Source organism: Brachyistius frenatus, unplaced genomic scaffold (genome assembly GCF_029030835.1).
Source record: "Brachyistius frenatus isolate BFR_SWC_R1_liver_20210118 unplaced genomic scaffold, ASM2903083v1 Contig_125, whole genome shotgun sequence".
In the NCBI taxonomy this organism is placed as follows: Eukaryota; Metazoa; Chordata; class Actinopteri; family Embiotocidae; genus Brachyistius; species Brachyistius frenatus.
Genome location: NW_027210724.1, coordinates 369,629 through 385,012, shown reverse-complemented (window position 1 = coordinate 385,012; position 15,384 = coordinate 369,629). Strand labels below are relative to the sequence as shown.

At 40.1% G+C, this 15,384-nt stretch overlaps 1 protein-coding gene across 1 annotated transcript in view; it reads right to left on the bottom strand.

The window, feature by feature from the left end:
• The window catches only part of LOC138630003 (cytoplasmic phosphatidylinositol transfer protein 1-like), a 66,000-nt gene extending 50,664 nt beyond the window's left edge, over positions 1–15,336 (bottom strand). The window contains exon 1 of the mRNA XM_069714081.1: positions 15,109–15,336. Within this exon, the coding sequence (XP_069570182.1) occupies positions 15,109–15,156 (48 nt within the window). The 5' untranslated portion in view covers positions 15,157–15,336. The remainder of the gene's footprint in view (positions 1–15,108) is intronic.
• Between the last annotated feature and the right edge of the window lie 48 nt (positions 15,337–15,384).

Genomic DNA, 15,384 nt, shown 5'->3' with positions numbered 1-15,384 from the left:
AGCAGTTCTACAGTAGACAAATAACAAGCTAACCAAAAATAATCTAAAAAAACAAACAACCTAACTAGAAGATAAATAGCAGTAGTTGTAAAGGATTTCTGGAATTTGCGACGAGCTGTGAGGGGAAACCGGACTTTAACCAGAGCCAGACCTGAGTAGTTTTCTTGTTAAGACCTCTTAAGGTCTATTTAAAGAGCTGGCACATCTGCCCCCTGTTTGCCTTTCCAAGGCTGTAAAACCTGAAGAGTGAAAGGAGGGTGAACCGTGACAGAAGAGAGGAGAGATAGTTTTTATGCGACGCACACTTAGATTGTTTGCACCGATGGCATCAAGTGAACAGAAACGGACTTCTCAACCTTCTCAAGTGTCTTTTTTTTTTCTTCTTCTTCTTCTTTCCACTAGCTGGTACATTTAAAATCGCTGTGGAGAAACATTACACTGTTGTTGTGGTAACTTAAAGTACTATGAAAATGAAGCCTCATAGTAAGCACCTTAAACCTTTATAATGCATTTCCCCCCAAACAGTATTAGTTTGAAATTTGAGGACGTTGATACCGAGAAATCTACAACACAAATTAACTGCACACAGCACATCCTTCACAACAAAACTGGCATTAGATGCTTTATATGAAAGAACACCAAAAGGGACTTTTCCCCCCAAAAAAAGACCCTTTATACTCAAACAAACAGCTAAATCTTACCTGCTAATTTGTTGTAATAAATACCATGATGACAATTTTTCACTGAGGAGTCCAGCAGTAGCGCTTTAGTTGATCTAAAGAAATATACAGATCCATTTAACAAATAATGCACAGAACCACACTTGCAGGTGCAGCTGCTCTGAGGGGCCTCAGTTCTTTATCCACTTCTTTTTATAAAACTGCACAGAAAAGCAAAGCGCTTACTGTCTAATTAAAAAAAACATTGATTTCCTTTTGTTCTGTCCTGTGAACTGACTGCCGACCATCAATATGATCAACAATTCTGTTATCGAAATGAATGGATAAGCACACATCTCTCATTTGGCCCTCCAAACATTATTCCTCTTGTCTCCTCTGTTTCCTTGTGCGCCATGTAGCCTCCATGTGCACTCACACACACTTTCTCTGGTCAATACATCTTAGCTGGCATTTTCGCTCCCTAATCCTCCAAATCACACTACAAATCAGCCGTGGTCAGGGCTGACTCAGTTGAGGCAGATGCTAAAATAGGGGAAAATACACACACACACACACACACACACACACACACACACACACACACACACACACACACACACACACACACACACACACACACACACACACACACACACACACACTATTAATTTTTTAAAAGAAGGGTTGAGCATGTGACCTACCCTTACTTTACAATCATGTGAGGGAACAGTAATTCTATTCCTTCACTCCCTCTCTCACACACACACACACACACACACACACACACACACACACACACACACACACACACACACACACACACACACACACACACACACACACACACACAGTCTGTCTCTCCCATCCTATCGCTCTCCCTCCAGGGGCAGAGACTGACTGAGCATCAACCGTCACTGTAAAGTTATTAAGATAAGACATGAGGTTTATTAGCTTCATTCAGTGAGTTGATGATCTCTGAGCTTCTTCATCAGAATTCCCTCACGTGAAATATTGACTTCACATATTTCTCAGGTTTTTAGAACACTTGTCTCTGGCAAACCTTGTACCTGTGAAAAACCTCTAAGTGAGACAAACTGGCTCAGTTTCCAGGTGACACTAGTGAAGCTGTGAATCTGCCCCTAAATGGCCGTCATGGGTGCGATTTAGTATTTATAAATTAGATAGTTATACCTGAAAAAAAACTGCAGAAAATGCAGGATGCACAGATGATGGCACACTGAATATCCATCTTGTCATCATAATCACTACGGGGGGGGATCGATTGTCAAATTGTCCAATCCACTAGAATTGTCCCCTTCAGAGGTTTTCGATTCCTTTTATCGATGCTGGCATGTCTTTCTGACAGGTATGCCTTTCAAAAAGTCCCATGTCATGACATAAAAATGTAAACTTTCAACAAGAGGTCATGGCAATGAGGAACAATAGCTGTCCGAAGAAAGACGATCATAAATCGACTACACTCGGGCGGCCCATCCAGGTGGGTAAATTCATTCTGAATATGAAAATATCATAAAATGGGCACAAAAATTAGTACAGACACTCAGAGCTTTCAGATGATTAATCTCCTTTTGTTCAGTGCCACCAGGAAGTTGACTTTTGTAGATTCTAGTCTAAACAACTTTCGAATGGATTCCTCTGAAATTTGTTACAGACAGCCGCGTCTCCTAAATTCGCATCTGGCTTAGTTGTTCAGTACTAATAAACAAGTGCTAGCATGCTAAAACACTATTAACTAAACATCACAGCTGCTAAATTTAATATTGTGAGGATGTAAGCATGCTAATGTTAGCTTTAAGCACAACGCACTGCTGGCCAGAAAGAACCACCAGCATGGCTGCAGACTGTTAGTCCTGTTAAAACTGCACAAAACATGATCCTTCTATTGATAAAACACAAAGGAAACACTCATTGCTGGTTGAAATGGGGGGGCACCACAGTTCCACACTGTCCTTTTGAGTGGTGAAGGAAGAGAGAAAGATCGTCAGTGACATTTCATCCGCATGGGCCATTTAAATTTGCTACTCTCAGTATGCTGCATTTCCGCAATACGAATATACGACCCCCCCCCCCACCGACTCTTGTAAACAAATGCTGCACAGCCTATTTACCCCGACATTAATGTGTCCAAGCTCAAACACAGACAACATACTGCAAGGAAGTGATTGGTACTAAAGCCCAGGCTTCAGGGAGGGTAGGACTATCAACTGTTTCATTATTTGACAGTTATCTTAGGGATGGTCTTACACTGTAATCACTATAATCCACTCCGCTATTGGGGTAATGGTAGGGACGGATGGCAGTGGTTACTATAGTAACAAAAGATGATAATGAAGCGTGTCAGCATATAGCTATCTATAGCCTGTCTAATTTGTCTGTGTGTGTGTGTGTGTGTGTGTGTGTGTGTGTGTGTGTGTGTGTGTGTGTGTGTGTGTGTGTGTGTGTGTGTGTGTGTGTGTGTGTGTGTGTGTGTGTGTGTGTGTGTGTGTGTGTGTGTGTGTGTGTGTGTGTGTGTGTGTGTGTGTGTGTGTGCTGAGCTGAGCCGATAGTTCTTCCAAAGACACATTGCACCTGTGTGTGGGCTGCAGGCATAGCAGAACAGCATGATGACCAGTGTGCGCCAAAGTATTCTTATCTGGAGTGTAAAAGCATCCTCAGTGGCAACACGATGGAAGCAAATCTTTCAAAACTTTTTTCCCAGCAAGTGCAAAATAGAGCCACTTATGAATCCTTTTAAAACAAATGCCTTTTGTGCACACATGGGCAGTGACGCACATGGCACTTATATTTAGGAGGCAGCAAAGTAGTCGAGAGAAATATGCGCGTATACATTTATACTCATTACTTTTAAAGCTATCATTACAGGGGTATTATCATGTTAATGAGGCACTGTTTCTCTGCCTGAGTGTTAAAGAGCATCTTAGAAAACCACTGGCTGCATTAAATCAGAAATTACTTCCTGGTAAACTTATCCCATATTCTTCATACTTTACAACTACTTAGCCCTCTTCAACACACTCTCACTTTTCTTCCTCTCCTTTTCCATTTGCATGTATTTTACAGTATGATAGTATCTGCTGAACCACCACTATCTTCATCCGTCTACCTCATCCTCATCTTGATTTGGTAAATCTTTACTTCTCATCTCTTCATGGATTAATTGAAGAAAAAAAAAAAAAAAGGAGAGAGTTGCTGATTATTTTATTTTCCGATTCTCTGCTACGCCTCCTCTTATGTTGCACTTCTACTCTCTCAAGAGTCTCTCAGTGGAGTTAAAGCACGGACAAGCAGCTACTGAATAAGAACAGGTCGTAAAAATGACTCTGTGCCTTTGAACATGTACATACACACAAATACACATGCACTAATGTGAAACTACAAAACAGTGAGAAAAGACCAGCAGAACATTAAATCAGATCAGATGACAACTCGCAGTTCATACCTCTAGTGGTAAAAGCTGGTCAGAAATAACAGCAAACAGTTAATAATACAGCCAAAGCCTTCATCGGGGCAAACCACACGGGACACTGAAGATAGGTTTTGTCGCCAAATAAACACGAGGCTGCTTAAAAGCCATTTTCACGCTTAACTGAGAGCATTATCAAGGCGGCATTTGTTGATGCACTGGAGACATTACAAGCCTAAATCATGCTTCGAGTACCACAACGGGCTTATGTGGACCTTGTGATAATGTTTCTCTTCAGCCCTCTTCAAAAGAAGGTCACTTTGTGGGATGACCCACATAGCAGGGCAGCAAACAGCTTAATGTAAACAGACTAGATGTCGACCTATACTGGATTTTTAAAGGCCGGTATCATAACGGTAGTCAATAGCAGGAAAGGGCTGACAGTCAATTAATAGACCAATATGTATGTACAGCCAGAGACAATAAGTTCGCTTTCGTTAATGGATTGCTTGATCAGCAAACTGTACAGGGCTTTATGGCACCATAGCAACAGTGTTTAGTACGATGCAGCACTGCAAACTATACTGAAGAACTATCTACAAGAGGACACAAATCATCCTTGAAATCATAATAATACTGATAATTACCCTTTGAAGAATTTTCTGAATCAAAGCCAGAATTTTCATTCAGCACTTTGTGTTATTGTAATCGCCAACATTTTACTGTAACAACAAAGTCATGTTTTTAGTCTGTTTATTAAACACCACCTCTGCTTTTGGCAGGAATCTACTCAATAATTCATAAAACAAAAACGGGGTTGTGAAAATTTGGTTGTGGCAAGGTAAATTAGTGTGAATAAGCTAGTTAAAGCCATCATTGAGAAATCCTGTGTTGTTGTGGGAGATAGAGCCCCACGGATGGCTGGGGAAATAAGTCAGTTGTGAGTATTATGAAACCAATAGTACTGTCAGTCAATTCCAATCATTTATCCGTTCATTTCACTCTTAACATCCCACTGTTAGCAGCATAGTCAATTGCTGACATCAAGATTAATGTGGATGTTGCCGGATGTATTGGACTGACAGACAAAACAAGACATGGTGGGGGGTGGGGGTAGGAAAAACGTAAAGGGAATGTTCCACTATTTTCTGACATGAATTGGGAAAATAATCAACAGACTATTTGATAATGAAAATAATTATTCGTTGCAGCTAAAGCATGACCGATTTAGCCGGTTCTTGTATCGATATATCAGTGTATTTGTTGTCCAATATGAAAACATTTTATAGAACATAATGCAGAAGAAGGTGCTTGTGGCGATTTTAAGATTGTCCTACTTGTGCTTTTTTTCATCTATAGTTATGTATTATTACGACATTTCCAGTAAATTTCCCTGTTTCAGTTTAAACTAAAAGGGGTTTAAACTTAAACTGTATCCTGCCTCCATTTTTGTCACAAGAGTTTTGAAACCTCTTTTCGGACAATATAGAAATGTTGGAATTGTTTTGCTCCATCTTAATGCCATCGTAAAAAAAAAAAAAACACAGCATCAGTCAGGCTCCAGTTTCAGCCCTTAAATGCAATAATATGATAAAACTGACTCAGACCGACCAACACAGCACACATCTCCAAAAGTGTTATGGATTTTTGAAGCTCAACAGACTTCTCTGTCACACTAGAGCTATTATTAGTCACAATAACAAAACAAAAAAATATGGCCACATAAGTCAGCTCTTATCTGTGCATGTATACTGTTACTGTATGCGTGTACAACTGTGGCGATGGCAAGGGAAACCTCCCATTGATCAATGTACATATACCACATGACCATATCTGTTTTTTCCATGTCTCAAAACAGTTATTGTGAATAGAAAAAAACATGCATATCACATTATCATCAACTCCCCTATCATCATAAATTTGAGACATATTGATATTGTGAATACATCATAGCTGTCATTGGCACCAACTAATTATTCCACACATCACTGCATTAGGGAAGAAAAAAAAAACACAAAAAAAACACCTAAACTATTCCATGTTACTCCTGTCACCTTTCCTGTCAGAGCTGCTCTGCCACAGCCTGTGACATCTGTTCTGGTACACAACAAAGAAATGTGTGCAGATCCACTTGGAAGTACTTGGCCCAGTGCAGCAAATGTATGCCTGTAATGTCAAGTACTATAAAGAGGCTGTGAAGCTTCATCTCTCACATAATTCTATTAACTCCCCCTCTTATCCAGCCTCTCAGCCATTTACTGTATTTGTTCATAATAGAGTGATTTTATTCAGAGATCTTTCACAATTACACTGCATAATAGTATACAACATCAATCCTTCAAATTCGTGGGTCAGGTTACCACATTGGCATGTGAGCCCACAAACAGGAAGTATTGTCAGCGAAGATGTCCAAATTGAACACAGCGAGAAAAGTTGCTTTGGTCTAAAGAATCAGCTGCTTGGTCTCTATTTTCAGCAACACTTTGACAGATTTAGCAGCCACCTACAGACTGTGGCTGCCAGTAGAAAAACATCTCTTATCCCTCCCTTGATTTGTTAGTGCAGCAGAGAGTTAATGGAAGAAACTTTCGGATTTTTTTTTTCCATGGTGACAAAAGGCTGTTTTATACCAAAACTTGAACAAAAAGAGGCTGCACCACATACAATTCAAATAAATGTAATTGCGGCGTTTGTTTTTAGAAAGAAACACACAGAAAATACACTCTGTACATTTGCACTTGTACATATTTTTGTACTTATGCTTTATCAGGAAATTTAATTTGTATACAACCCTTTCTTTTTTGTTAGATGTATTTTTATTACTTTAGATAGACTTAGTTATGCATTGTAACCCAATGGTTTGTCGAGCCTCAAGCTTGGCATTTCAGCCGTCACCATGTTGTTATTTTAGAGCCAGAAGTGACCAAAAAATGACTTTGTATTAAATGAGATATATAATACCACTGGCCCTCAGTGGCATTGCACTTTAAGGCACTTCTGCATCTGCATCACTTTTCAGACCCTGAAACTATGTCCATTTCTATAGACAGTCTGTGGCACCAGGACAAATTATTTTTATGTAAAAACTGATGAAAAACCTAATTCTGATAATAGTATGATCAAGCAATCCTCCCTATAACAGTTGAATGTAATATCTGTAAAGTTAAAGTGGCTAACTTTCAAAATGTTAGAGAACTCACTTTACTCTTCATGAGCCCACAGAGCTCATCAGCCGTCTCATCTGACCATCTATGAACTGAAGTGCTACCTGCTGCTATCAAGCACAGGTCGCTGAACAGCTTACAAAATAGAGACACTGATTATGTGTCACAGTGCAGTGTGTTACTATTAGATAACAGCGATAATGGCGAGTGTGCACAAGATAGAGGAAGAGAATCTGTTCCATAGGTAAGTGAAACAGCCTCTCTCCAGAGTGGAGTGTGACTTTCAGGTCAGCATGGCGCGACAATTTCATTGTGTTATGAAACTGCCTTTCCTGCTAATATCTCTCTCACACACACACACACACACACACACACACACACACACACACACACACACACACACACACACACACACACACACACACACACACACACACACACACACACACACACACACACAGAGGAAATGAGAATAGTCCTCTCCGGGGATAATGGTCCATCACAACCCATGATGGTTTCCTCTAGAAGAGTAATTGTCAGTAAATGGGATGTTGATTGAATCATAGCATTGTCAGGTATACCAGATGGTAAAAAGGGCTCACACCTTACCATGAAACTATGGAAACAAACAGCGTCTAACAGGCCTGATTTCCTAAACAAATTCTGGAGTGGATGCGAGGGGTCTAACCATCAACAAAGAAAACAATATTCTGAATGAATGAGGAGCAGTGATTGTGAAAATGAATAGGGACCTGGTGGTACTATCATGAATAACGTGGAGCTTTAATGTCATCTTTAGCCCTGGTTGATGTACTACAGCAAACTTCCACTTAACCATAACACCTGACCTCCCTCTGTAAACAGGGACAATAGAGCATGTCCCTACAGCAATCGTTAATGTCTCACTTACCCAACTTTATACTACATTTTATTACATCACCCGTTCAAAATTCAGGAACAACCAGTCTTCCGAGGACAATGTCTTCTTTAGTCATTTCATTCATTCATTCATTCATTGATTCCTCCAGAAAACAGTCTTGCAGTCCTGGTTGACCTTTAGAACATTTGTTCTCACTGCTTTTCAGCTCTGTGGATAGATGAAATTAATGATGATATCATGGAAATTAGAGGCCTACAAATATATCAGTTGGCAGATCTTATCAGCTGATATTGGCTAATCACAAATATATCAGTATTTGCGTATACCAGTAGAAATGCTTGGGGTAATTTAGAAATTGTTCTATTTGTACTTTTAAAAATAAAAATCTACTTATTTACAATACTAAATTCGCAGTGATTTTCACTGTTTTAATGCATCAATGTCATTTTGAAAAAAGGGTTGAACTGTAAAATATCCTGCCTTCATCATTTTATTTTTTATTTTTTTATTTTATACAATTTATTAATCCCCGAGGGGAAATTTCTTCACCAGGTCTCGCCAGACTCCTTTAGGGACTGTTAATTTTTAAACTACTGGAGCAGCCTTAAACTGATTGGCATTTACCAACATGTACAGTATGTTTTGTGAAGAAACTCTACTATGGCCACCATTGTTGTAACTTCTTCAACATCATTGCACTTAGCCACTCCCACTTGTCGCTTACCGATCCGACAATTAGAGTAGGTGAGAGAATCTTTAGGCCAACAGGGTTTCCAGACTATAATAACTGCAAAGACTGACCCTGTCAAGCAATAGCTGGCAGGGGCAGGATAATCCATTTCGGCCCCAAAAATCCAGTATTGGTTGAGCTCTAATGGAAATATGTTTTGTGATTTAACAATGGCAACCAATCAAGTTAAACAGTCCTGAGTTTTTTCACCAACATGAATGAAACAACCCACAGAAAGAGACATTAAAGCTGACAAATATGCAACCTTCTAGTGTCTTCAGTGACACTTCAAATAAAAACCTTTTTCACATCTTAATGCCTTGAGCCATTAAACGTAGTGTTGAGTTGAATGGGTCAATTGTCAAAGTCCTGCTTGAGGGCTGAGACCATGTCTGTACAACACAAAAACTTCTCTGCACATCTATAACTGATAATCCCTCGTGGGAGAAACAAAGCCATTCTAAACCTGTTGTAGGACTTTGTAGATCAACTACAACACGAATATCACATGTTGACTGAAACTTTGTGTGCCACCTGCTTTTACATAAATGCTTTTCTCTTTTTTTACTTAAGCAATATCCGCTGTGCACATAAAGCTGAGCAGCTTACACCACAGTGTGAACTCGCATATAGTAAGTTGTGTTGTTTTCTTAGCGGGTGTCGGGTTTGCTAGATTAAATTATATTAATTTTCTCTAATGAATTCTGGCAAGAAAATAGATGAGACGCTAATGGCTTGAAAAATGAGCCAACAACCCAGGTGTCCTTCCAGTCATCCATCCATCTGGCAACTCATTCAAGCAGCCTGCCCCGCATCCTCCCATTTATACAGTCATCCTTCCACAAATCCACCCATCTATTCTCTCAGCGTGCCAACAGGACAAGCAACTTCCCTTTGCAAAAGTCATTTCAGAATCTCAAAGGGGACTAGATACAGGACAACCACATTTTACATCCATTCAGAAACTACCCACTCATAACTATGCCAAGTGGAAACAGTGGCATTATCTTTAATTCTGAGGCAGAATTGATTGACCTCTGAATGGATACACCTTTGGGCTTCCTGTGCATATGGCAGCATGAGCCCAGAAAAGATGTCAGATTACAGTTTTTGTACAATCAGATGGTGTCATGACCCTTCAGTTATTGCTAGAGCTAACACCCCAGCAAACAGCCGTTCAGCCAAAGGATATGAGCGCCTATCAGCTACATAAAATAGACTTAAAACACATAGATATTCAGTTAATTCAACTTTGAATGGGTGTCTTTTTTTTTACTGTCCTTCTCTGAATGTCATCATGTTCTTAGTCACTGCGGTAAATGGGAAGGAAAAAAAAATAGGAGTTGTCCTTCTGCAATGGAGACCTACTTCAGTTTTGTAACCCCGAATGCATCCTTTTGCTCTTGTAAAACCTTATTCAGCTGATACAGTCTGGCTCTTTGTAAATCTGGACACAAAGATGCAAACCTCTGGTGCTCTTTTGACCATGCATATAAATCTATCAGAGTGTGAAATTGTAGTTGTGAGGAAAATTTCAGATTCATCAACAAAAGGCTATGATCTGAAAGGAATCATGCTGCTGGAGGGATACAGTGACTCAGGTCAGTCAAAAGGTCAGCAAATGACGGCGATTTTTTTCGTGAGCTTGAAAAGTACATGTCAGACAAAGACAGGGAGGAGGAAGTTAGAGCTCCTGCAGCGGAGAACGATATAATGGTAGTAAAAACCCACAGAACAGCAGCAGAAACACATCAATTTGTATCTGCTGTGATGCATCACCTTTCAATCCTTTCCAGGAAAAAATGGTGGCTGATGAGTAGCTCAGCTAGTTGGAGAAGAGAACAGTTATTCCCAAGGCACGCAAAGGGGTAAATGATTATTTCTTGGCTAAGTGGTTCCGGTGTTATATCTAAATCGTCTGAGATGGAACTTTAAACCAATACTCCAGTAAAGAAACTTTGCTGTGACTATACTCTTTCAAAGTTGCAGACTTGAGTTACACCGAGTCATCTTGGCCACAGATTAGCAAATGTTTTTATATGCGAGGAAAATGGAATCTACAAAAAGGCCTGGAAGCTTTTCAGCTGTCCTTTTCTATCTTTGACCCTTTTTGATTTTTGCAGAGATAACTAATTAAAAAGGAATCCTGGGATTGAATTTAAATTTAATAGATTAATACACTTACTCACTTTCTTGGCAAGACTGAGACGACAATAGGGCTGGGTACTGAACTTTGATAATTTTATGGCAGTGATATTAAATGATGTGTCATCAGTACCAAATTTCAACACCTTGGCTTCATCCAGACGTTTTCATTTTTAAAAATGCATTGACGATGTCTCTATTGGACGGCTAAGAAAACCTATTTCACTCTTTTCAAACCAGTTTGGGTCACATACAGTACTTGCTGCACAAACTGAATGCTTCTCTTGCTAGCGTCTACTGATAGTACATGAGGCGTTTAGGGGACATTTAATAAAGACTTGTACGGTGTAAATAAAAAAAAAATTCAAAATGGATTTTATGGTATAGAAGTCAAGGCAGCAGAACTGATATTGAAAATGTCAGAATGAGGCCCAGCCCATTTTAAAAGGACAAGTTCCACACGTTGGGAAATGCACATACCCACTTTCCTGTCATGAGGTCTTTGAGAAGCAGCAGCAGATCAGTTTAGCTCATCATTAAGACTGAAAACAGGGGGAACCCGTTAGCCTGGTAATGTAAAGGATTATTTATTGTCAGGGTGCTGTGAGTTCCTCTGTTGCCTGGCAACCTCACAGTAACAACACTCCCGATGATGACTATAGCCTACCGTAGAACCACAATTAGTTATTTTTACACTTTGATTTTTTTTTTTTTTTGAAAGAATTAAACAAACAAGATGTAAACGTGTTTATGTGTGCGCTTTAAAAGGTCCCCGTGGGTGCTGGAGCTCTCAGTTTCCCCCTCGTCTTCACTATAAAAAAAAACTAAAAAAAACATTGAACTATTTCTTTAGGAGTATGGAGGGGAAAAGGAACGTCAGGCACGCAAACATCCAGACAGGCCAGAGATGATGAAGGAGACAGAGAGCTGGGAATCACAGAACAGTTCATACTCTCTGGTATTGCTAAGTCATTTCTTCCGTGCGCATGGTGTTTGTTAAACTTGTATAAACACAGCGCGGCTACCCGGTCCAACATCTGTGGTAGTACGGCCGTGATGACGCAACTCAGCCAGGGAGCAGACAGTAATCTCTTCCCAGAGACAATACACAGAAAGACGTGACCTTGCATGTCGCCGGGACTCCAAATCTAAGAGCACGCACACACTGCATTAGTGTATGACCCGAGGGATCTTTAACGGAAAAAAAAAAAAAAAATCTCCCACAACTTCCCGCATGACCTCCACTCCCGCCTCATCTTTCCCTCTCTCTCTCTCTCTCCCTCTCTGCCATCCTTTTCCTCCCTCTTCCCCTCAACCCCTCAGCGGGGCAGAGCAGTTTGTCCTCACGCATCAGCTGTCCACTCTATCCTTCCATCTGTCATTCCATCAATCCCCCCTTCCTTTCCCTTCCCTTCCCTTCTCTTCCTTTCCCTTCCCTTCGGACAGGAAGGAAACTCGGGCCGAACTATACGGAGAAGAGGGATGACACTCAGCTCAATGTGCGCAGCCACGATAAGAAGAAACAGAAACAAGCCACCGCCTCCTCTGTGTTTCCCCCGGACCATTGAGGAGGTTTCTCTCCAAGTTGCCAACAAACAATGAAGCTCTGCTTCCTGGGATGCATCCAAACACAGCTTTATCTTTGCAGAAAAAGAAGAGGCAAAGTGCAGGGCTGATCTGAGCAGTGACAGACAGCTACTCTACTTCTTGTTTGCTAAAATGTGCAATGACTTCAATGTTACATTCTGAATACAGTTGAAGGGCTTCAGAGGTTTTCAGTGATCTGATACACACAATATCTCTGGACTTATACAAATACTTCCAATTATATTATATTTCTCTGACTTTAATTAATCAAGTCTTAATTGTAGGTATCCATTATGGTCTAACAGCTGCACCAGCTTCTGAATGGAGAATTATCAGCTGATTAAAGTGGTTGAGTCGTTAATTGTAAGTTTGCATGTGCACTTCACAGTTTATGTTTCTGCCTGCATTATAAAGAAAGTAAATTTTTCTCTGTAGCAATTCGCACTGACAGGAAGTTACAACAGCAGGCGCCGATATTCAAGCTTTAATGCTAAAAGAACATTCAATCATTTCTGGACATGAGATTTTAAATAGATCCACAAGTATAACTGAAGAGACAAAACTGTATTGTGTCAGCAGATTGTTATCGATTATCAAAAGTTTATTAAAAAACAATTTCCAATCATTACCAATGTAAAAAATCATTTAGTTATAGTATAAACATAATATATTTAGTTGTTTAACCATCCGTTGGCAGAGTTGTCCATTTTGGAATGATGACGCCATCCAATGCTGAATTTGGAACTTTTGTGGTAGGATAACCCTTTTGTTTAAATTTGACATCAGACTGATCCTTTAATTGAACTGTTCTTGGTTCTCATGACAGGCAACTGTTAACAAGTTCAACGTGACAAAAGAGCTCTCATTTCTCTGCAAGGCGTGACTATGCACGGTAAAGTCTAATGCTGGTTTATCGAATGGAAAATGCATGCACAAATGCAAAAGCCCACATGACACACACACGCGATGTCTCTGTCCTTCAAGCACAGACACTTACACACCGCAAAGGTATTCAAGAAGGCCTGTGAGAACACATCTATCCACTTGCATTAGAAGATGACATTTCCGCAGGTTTTTACATGAGTCAGTGGTGTAACGCCTTTTTCAATGATTGCGCAGAGAAAATGGTTCTGGAAGCTCAGTGGTGACAATGGTGACATCCCTGGCAGATGTAAAGCCATCTCATCAGCCCATATTGCACCACTTCAGTGAGAGTTGCTCTACTCAGTCATTTCTTAATATCCTATAATGCCTCCTAAAAGCCACCATTAAAAAAGCAGAAACTTGATTCAGTTATATGTAGGTGACACGTGTAGGTGAAGTCAAGAGAGTAAAACAAGGGAAATATGAGTTTGTGAGTGCCCACTAAATCATCTGAAACATTTTCTGCCTTAATTTCTCATTTTCTTTCCTAAAAATAACTTTGCTGAAATTTCAAAAAAATAGTCTGATTATTTTCAAGTATCACAATATTTGTATTTCTTTTGATAAAAGCCCCAATCTCACGTTTATTTTCATCTCAAGATGTGATTTAACAAGATGTAATGGAGACACGGCACTGCAGTAGGACCATTATTCCACCTGACTGCCATAAGGAAAAACAAAAACAAAAAAAGACCACACATTCACAGCAACAAAAGGGACATAGATGAAAAAGAAAATGACAGCATGGGCGATAATTTTGGAAAAAAAAAAAAAAAAAAAAAAAGGCTCTGCTGTGCTTTACAGCATGCATGCCAGGACAAGGGAGTCTTCACCTCCTAATTTTAGACCTTGCCTTGTTAAAAAAAAAAAAAAAAAAACAGAGAAACAAGATGAATAAGAACAATGTATTTCTGATGTCAATCATTGAAACACTTCTAAATGTGGAGAACCCTACTCTGCATTAGTGTCATCATGTGCAAAGGAATAGGGCGAGGAATTTAACGCAATTCAATTTACATTTAACTCTGTGTGTGTGTGTGTGTGTGTGTGTGTGTGTGTGTGTGTGTGTGTGTGTGTGTGTGTGTGTGTGTGTGTGTGTGTGTGAGCAAAGAAAGAAGCTCATGATGCCTCTTTAAGCGTGCCGATTGGATTATAATGACCCCTACCTCTTTAACATTACAACCAAGTGATCAAGCAAACTATTAGATCTGTAATATATGTTAATTTGATGGAGGAAAAGTGTGCCGTTTGTTTTATATATTTCTAATCTGGGCTATTTAAGAAAGACAGAATCAGGATTGTGAGAGTTCTTTATATGGGCTTTGTGTGAGCCAACAAAAACGATTGATTAAATTGTCTAAGTGTTCACTTAGGCTAAACAGAATGGCTTGCAATGGTTTGCAGATAAGTAGGAAGACAAGTAAAAAAGAAAAGAGGATGGATTGATGAAGTGCTTCAGGTTCATCTAAAAGCAGTTCTCACACTTCCCCTGGCACATGTCTGGAACAGAAAAACCCAAGAGCTGCAGAGGTCGTCTGAGCAGGACTGAACCCAAGTTGAGACAAAGAGGAGTAGAAATTGGTAGAAAAACTCACCTCCTCCACTGTGAGTGGCATGCATATCCTGTACTCCTTCAGCAACATCTTCCCCCTTTACACGTCTCCTCTATGTATTCACAAACGTGTCAAACCAGTAAATGTTCCCTCCGCCGCCCGCCGGGATGTGTGTAGTATCTGGAGACGTGTCAGCGGCGCATGTGAGAGGATGGTTAGCCCGAGTTAGAAAATGCGCCCGGACTCGCAGCTGAGTGTTTTCATCAGAACCTCTCCGACACTGACCGAGAGGAGGAATTGGGGAGCTCGGTCGGTTCC